Source organism: Salvia splendens, chromosome 4, assembly GCF_004379255.2.
Source record: "Salvia splendens isolate huo1 chromosome 4, SspV2, whole genome shotgun sequence".
NCBI lineage: Eukaryota > Viridiplantae > Streptophyta > Magnoliopsida > Lamiales > Lamiaceae > Salvia > Salvia splendens.
Genome location: NC_056035.1, coordinates 32,266,162 through 32,274,328, shown reverse-complemented (window position 1 = coordinate 32,274,328; position 8,167 = coordinate 32,266,162). Strand labels below are relative to the sequence as shown.

General features: G+C 30.7%; 1 protein-coding gene across 1 annotated transcript; it reads left to right on the top strand.

Moving 5' to 3' along the window:
• The first annotated feature begins 1,493 nt into the window (after positions 1–1,493).
• LOC121799042 (transcription factor ORG2-like) lies at positions 1,494–2,909 on the top strand. The gene is made up of 3 exons (XM_042198364.1): positions 1,494–1,885; positions 2,213–2,548; positions 2,631–2,909. Exons 1-3 carry the CDS (start codon positions 1,622–1,624, stop codon positions 2,691–2,693), a joined length of 663 nt encoding a protein of 220 aa, XP_042054298.1. The 5' UTR covers positions 1,494–1,621; the 3' UTR covers positions 2,694–2,909.
• Positions 2,910–8,167: the final 5,258 nt, after the last annotated feature.

Sequence of the window (8,167 nt, the reverse complement as noted above, 5' to 3'; positions counted from 1 at the left end):
TTAATAAATATATTGTAAGTGAAGAAAATGATAATAATGCATAAATAAATATAATAATAATATTATTATTATTATTATTGTTATGTTATGAGATACTCCCTTCGTCCCCGATACAATGTCACATTTTTCCATTTCCATTCGTCCCATAAATTTGTCACATTTCACTTTTTTTTAAAATTTTTTATAGTAGACCTCATATTCCATTAATTTTTTTTCACTTACATTTTATTATAAAACTATTATGTAAAAAGTAGGACTCATATTTCACTATTTTTAAAATCCACTTTTTATTATAAATTCTTAAAATTCGTGCCCGGTCTAAGTGTAATAAAATATATGAGAGGAGGGAGTAATATTTATAAATGAAAAGCAACTAATATTTCATTTACTTTTATCCTTTGTGTTTGATCAAGTTAGCAATATACTGTAATACTACCAATCACATCAGATCAATGGAAAAATCATTTTACATCGTTTATAAAAATTATATCTAATGGATGTAATACGTGGTCTAGTGGGATGCAATGTGTATTTAAATTAAGTGATTGGTGTAATATGATCAACAAATGTTTAGTGTAGTGTAGTCTATATAATTCGTAGGTCGATCCAAATAGTCCGCTAAATTTAGAAGGTTATGATTGGAAATTTCTAATTCTAAAAATTACAATTGGATTAGCATGCTCCTGATTAATCTACACTTCGAGTAGGATTGACCCAGAACCGGATGAGCTAGCTCGGTAGATTGAACCTATGTACAACTACTAACTATTATTATGCCTTTTAACACCTAATTCGACATCTCATTGATTATTTTTACTATACAAATAACTAAAAAAATCATTAAATTTTATAGTATTAAATATACATGTATCGTAGTTTTTATATATATAATAAATTAATTAATTAAAAAAATCAAATTTACAATAAGAGATATTTAAATTTCTAATTTTTTTCAAAATATGTTTATGTTTTATTTTATTTATATAAAACTTAAATTAATTTAATCATGTTTGAGTTTAAACATATATCTCAAAACTATCATAATTAAATATTTTAAAACTATCATAATTAAATAATATGGCCAATTTTCATCATTATATTTTGAATTGATCACATGTTAATTTTATCGATAACAGTTCGATTAGCTCGTTGGGCTAGCTCGAAAATCGGACCTTTAGAATTATGATTGAATACTTATAACAAGATAAAAATACAACCATATTAACATGAACTCGATTAACCCGCACCCAAAATGGACTGGCCTGAAATCCACTTAGCCAATCCGGTTGATATATATCTATAATTTAGGTGTGAATCCATTGATTCGTTATGGATCATTTATTTTTTAAGTAAAAGAAAATGGATCATTTATTTTTCTAGGTAAAAGATTCCTTTTTTGGGGGGTGTAATGCTTTAATGAGTAGTAATCCATAATAATATGGATGAATAGTTTAATCATACATTAAAATATGAAGATGATGTAGTAGAGTTGAAATGGTAATTAGATTATTAGTGGAATCCGAGTATGTATAAATAGAGCAATTCTTCATCAACTATAGTAACAAAACATATCACAGAGACAATATATCAAAGAGAATACTAATTCAACTTCCACTTGAAAATGTTGGCAATTTCTCCTCAATATTTCCCATATGGATGGGCTATGAATGATGAAGAAAATTTGAGCTATTTTTGCAGAGAGAGAAGTGAGACCTCAGGAGGTAATTCAAATGATCTCCAATCTCCCTCACTCAAAAATGGCGATGGAGATGGAGACAAGAAGGTGAAGAAACTCAACCACAATGCAAGCGAGCGTGATCGCCGCAAGAAGATGAACACTTTGTATGCCAACCTTCGCTCTCTCCTCCCTCATCAAGATCACTCTGTAAGCATATTTATTTCATCACCATTCCATGAAGTTTGAATTTGAAATATTAAATCACGAAATTTCAATTTTTCTCAACTCTCTCATTAATGCTTTAATGATATTCAAAACGACAAGTTTCGTTAAAATAAATATTTTTCTTTTATAATCCTTTATTTTCTTATTTAACTTCGTTAAAATATCAACAGAAGTTGTTGGTTTGTACATGAATTAATGAGACAATTGACATTGAAATCTCATGATTTAATATTTCAATTTCAAACTTCATGATTTAAAAAGCTATTAACCACGTAATTAAATATAATAAATTAATTAATTGAAATGCAGAAAAAGCTGAGCATTCCGGCGACGATTTCGAGAGTGCTGAAATACATCCCTGAGCTGCAGAGAGAGGTGGAGAGGCTGAGCGATAGGAAGGAGAGATTCATCTCAAGCTCATCTCTTGAATTCAAGAAACGAAGCCCTAATCATAATTCAGCAGCGGCAGCTTCGGCAACTCGAATCACCGACGCCGAAGTCGTGATTCAGACATCGATGCCCAAATCAGACATGTGCTCACTGTCTGAAGCAATCTTGAGATTGGAGGAACAAGGTTGTGTGGTGGTCAATGCTTCTTGCTTTGAGTCATTTCAAGGCAGGCTTTTCTACAATCTTCATTTTCAGGTGCAATTATTATCATGCTTAAAATCATTTCCTTTTTCATAAATTTTTTTTGTTGCTTATGATTTTGGGTTTTTGTAATTAGGCGCAAAATGGTCAAGTGATAGACGCTCAAGAGTTGAAGGAGAAAGTGTGGCCTTTGATGTAGCTAAGATAATATCAATTAATCTCATGTTTTATTTCATTCTTGTAAAGTAGGGTTATTACATTAATGAAATACAACATGGTGGTGGAGTGGTGGAGAGTGTACTAACTTTCATGATGTTGTGTTGTGGAATCCCACTATTTTGAATTGGTGATTTTGTGTAAAAAAAAAGAAGCATCAAATGTCATTTGACCTAATTAAGGCTTTTAATGATTTCAAGATTATTCTATCACTATGGATGTATTTCTTGCTGTGACTGATCTGGCATTGCAACTAACTAAATATATTAATAATTTAATCTTCAATAAGAAAAGATTACTACTACTACTACTATAATTCCATACGGGCTTCACACGGCTCCCACACTCCTTTCCAACAAGCTCCCTATTACTTAATCACAACAATTTTTTTTCTTCATCCGACAAATATAAATAGATGTTAATGCGTAAAATAGGAGAGAAACACAAAACCTAAATTATTAAAATATTGTTATATAGTGGAGAATGAGGTCCATTTCATTAGAAATAATTTGTTTATATGAAAAATAAACATATCTATTTTTATCTATTATTATAGGACAAAAATTAATATGAAATGGATGGAATATAAATTTATGGTTAGAATAAAATATATAGAGAACAAAGGCAACATACGAACACTCATATCAAATTATTCGGCCATATCTCTCAAAGATAAAATCAATGGATGTCAAAAGAGTGGAAAATAATTAATGTCAAATTCAATTAATAAAAATTGTCAAAGAAAAATAAATATATTGACCTACTTTTTATTCCACAATGGCACAATGTATTTTTATAAAAGTAACGAAATAAAAAATGGAGTTGGAATCTAAAACGTTCTAGAAGGGAGCGTGGGTGCTTGTGCCAATGTGAGTTACGCTCGTGTAAAACTTAATTACTTCGCGCGCTACTGAAATAAACAATTATTAGATCCGTGGCATATCATTTCAAATACTCCATTTTGTGGGTACCAATTTTCATTTTTATTCGTTTCTAAAAATTTATCACCTTTTATTTTTAATATTTTTAAATGTGATTCCATTGAAAATGATATACTTTCTTTTTTAATTTATTCTAATACAAATAATTTATTGCTAAAAATAAAAACACCTTTTATCTCTACTTTATTCTCTATCTCTTTTATTTTACTCTTTCCACTTTACATATAAAATAAAACTGCATAAATCCCTTGCCACCCAAGACAGGGACCTCCTTCCTTGGGACGAAGGGGAGTATATAAAAATAGAATTTATATTCTATTACATTTTAAATAAATAAATAGCATTTACATTCTATTACACCTTTAAATAGGATCTAGTTTTATGTCTCTAGATCGAAATAAATAAATAAATAAATAAATAAATAAAAATTTTAAAGTGTCAATGGCTGTACGTCTGACTGTCACGCTCAATCTGCACATTAAAAACAATATGCAGGACTGAGTACACATGCCAAAATATAATTTGTCAAGCCATAATCGAGTGACCTTGGGTGTTTTAATTTTAAAAGAAATCTAAGTACACTAAAATATATTTCACGTAAAGTTCGATTGCGTAACCATTTTCCATCCACATCCACCATCACCATATCTGAAATACATGATAAGGAACGTGGCCACGAACCAGTTCACTAGACCGGCCAACTCGAAAAAGATGGCGCACGATCTATAGGGTGTACACTAGTCCGAGCAGGATTTGTGGCCCTACTGAGACTCAAATTCGATTAAACATACATGACAAAGCCACTTCAGGTAGGTTTTTAAAACATAAAAGCATGGCAAGACAAACATTTTCACCTCCTTTTCACATCAAAATATATTTAGGATATAGTCCTTATTTAAAAAGAAAGCCTACCTCGTTCGCTTAACTTCTCAATCAACTTTCTACTCAAACCACAAACGATGTATAAAAGTTCACCATTTTTGAAATAGCATGATATGCTAAAATTAAACTTTGCAAAATGAATACTTAAAAGAAATGCATGCATCCTACGTGTGTGCTCAAATTATCCTTCGTTCTTTCATAGAGAAAACATATACTCTCTCCGTCCCGCTTTAGCAGTTCCGGTTACTTTTGAGCACTCGTTTTGTAAAAATAATAATAAATAGTTAAAGTGGATAAATGGTAGAGTAAGAGAGAGGATAATGTAGAGAAGAGTCTTTTCTACATTATCCTCTCTTTTACTTTATCATTTCTCCACTTTAATTACTCCATCCGTCCAACTTAAGATGACACGTTTTCCTTTTTAGTTTGTCTCAACTAAGATGACACATTTCCTTTTTTGAAAACTTTCTCTCTCCAATTAATACACCCAACCACATTTTTCCACTCCTATTAAAATATTCATCGCTATTTCTCTCTCTATTTTAATACTTACACTCATCTTTTCTCTCTCCAATTAAACACATTAATCAATAATTCCTAAAATCCCGTGCCGGCCAAGGAATGTGTCATCTTAGCCTGGACGGAGGGAATATTTATTATCATTTTTATAAAATGAGTTCTCAAAAGTAACTGGGACTGCTAAAGCGAGACGGGGGGAGTATATATAGTCCTCGTATTTTTCTGATTTAAATCGTCACCAAGAAAACTGTTCAACATTTATTACTTAAACCCCAACAATTAATTAACGTAACACACATTTATTAAACTAAAACTAAAAGAGGCCCAAAAGCTAAAAGAAAAAGAAATGAAACAGTGTCATAGACTCATAATATACTTCCATCCCAACACACAATATACTTCCATCCCAACACACGTACATACTCCCTATCAAACACATTATACAAAAAGAAAAATAATTTAAATAGTATACTCCTAGGCCCTAGCCCCCAAATTCGTCTTCCTCAAATTGCAGGATTTGGATCCTACGGTGGTACTACTATATCTCTCTATCTCAACATTCTAAACTCTACAAATTCACGAGTTTTAATATACTAGTGGTAAAATAAGAGAGATGAAAAGAAAAAGTAACTAATGGAGAATGAGTCCCACACTCTTACCCTATTAAAGAGAATTTTTTTTCCAAAATTAAAAAGTACGTGCTCTTGTGGAACGAACTAAAAAGGAAAGAGTGCATACTCCTGTGAGATGTGGGATGAAGGGAGTAATAAAATTTTATGATTCCAATTAGTGGTTGATCAAAGTAATGTAAATATTAAGTTTTACTATCTCTGTCCCTAAAAAATAAAAATATTTTCATTTTAGGTCGTCCCTTAAAAATAGAAACTTTCTAATTTTTCTCTTTTAGAACGTGGAAATACACTATTAAATAATAGTCTATTATTTTAAAATGGGAATTAGATTCTGTTATTTTTTCAACTGACGTATCATACAATTGTAGCTGAAAAATAAAAGATTTCAAATTAAGAGTGAAGAGTCATATTTTTTAAATAATAAATTAAATATTACACATATAAATATATTATATTAATTATTAATTATATTCGACCCCATGAGTTTTAATTTCTGCTTCTGTCATTGTCCTACGTCCCTCAAGAATATGGACTATTTCCTTTTTAGTCCGTCCCACAAAAATATGCACTTTCAAATTTTAGAAATTCTTTTCTCTATAATGAGTTGGGACTCATTCTCTACTAATAATACTTTATTTACTAAAACTCTTTACCTCTCTCTTATTTCACTTATTTTATATTAAAACTCGTACCTACCCCAAAGTGCATATTCTCTGGGGATGGAGGTTTATAAAACAAAAATGATGAGATATATACTTCATTCGTCCCACAGTAAGAGTCACATTTTCAGCTGAAATAGATTTCTTAATTCATTATTTTGTTTTTATTTAATTCTAATAAATTAATCTATCTATAAATACCTCAATTTTTCTCATAATGGAAAATTATATTTTGAATTACTATGATAGAGTTAATTCATAAATATTAATGAAGTAATAGGGAATTTGCTATATATGTTGAGATCTGTCTCGATAGAGTTACGAACATTTGATATTTTTTTATTAAAAAAACCATTTTATCCTTTATGTCTAAGCATATAGTATAAATATTAATTATATTATTAATTGTCGTTTTCTAATTAATAGTACTATACTAATAAATTAGGGATTTGATTGATGCATATATTATCTTTAAAAAAATGGATATTTAAAAGTGTTTTAGGAATATCGGAATTTATAACGAAATAATCGATTATATGGGCTGCATTACAATGAGGATATCAATAAGTCAAAATTTAGAGTACTTAATGAAATTAAAAATATAATTACAATTTACATATATCTGAATCATGCGATTTATATTAATTTTAAAAAGCCACATGAGTTATTTCTTTCCATAAATTAATGGATTAAACCATCAAAATGTTATTTTTCTACTCCTATAATAATAATAATAATAATAATAATAATATACTAACAAATGCTGGTATATTTAATCAAACATAAAAATCTTTTCCTACATATCATGTTTGCCCGTGGATCCTTAAAAGATCTATTCAAACCCTCTTTTAGAATAGATATCCACATAACTTATAGTTAGGAAAATTTTGAATTGTGAGTTAATAATATACTCCTTTCAAGGGTAGAATTCATATGAAAAGTCGAAAATAGGCCTTACGCTCTCCTTTAAAGTCTCAGATTGTAATTCCCCGCGTCGCGTCAAATTCAATCACGCAGCTGATCAAACACATTGATCTGTGCATAATTATACGTATAAATATGCAGCAGTTATGTATGGTACTTCTAGAAGGGAGTAGCACGGATGGTTTATACTATAGTAGAATTGAAGAACGGCGAGCTGAATCCAAGGCGGAAACCGCCGTCGTTGATGTACAGCCTGCGGATGGTGGCGCTGATGCTCCTCCTCATCCCCGTCGCAATCATGGCGGTGCTCGTCTTTCTCGCCGCCGCAGCAGCAGCAGCAGCCTTGTGATCCGTACGTATAGCCGAGTAGACTTAAGTTAATAATCTTTTGATTAAATATGTTTTCAAATTTCAAGAAATGTTAATTAATTATGCGGATTAATTAGGAAAAATGTTTTGGTAGATATCGATTCGAGATTCAATTACTTCTAATTAACACCACAATTTTAATTGTTTTTTTTTATTTATTTTTTGTGAGTGTGATAACTCAACTACACTGATTATCCAATACATGATTTGGAAGCTAAAATGAAGAAGGAATGCGCTGAAGCTGATCTCAAGCTTAGACGTTCAGGAGCCGTCCGATTTATCGCAGATGAGGAGATTAAGTCGTAGCCGTCCGATCTAACTAGCCGTTGGATCTTAGCTTTAAATAGTAGTTAGAGGTAGTTAGCTTCAGTTTTCGATTCTCTTTCGTTTTAGCTGATTTCCCTTTCGATTCAATAATATTTCTTCTTCCGATTCGTCTTGTTAGCTCAATTCAAGCTCACGCACATACACACGCCTTCATCCTAACAAATTGGCGCTGTCTGTGGGAAGATTTCTCATCGTCATCGAGTT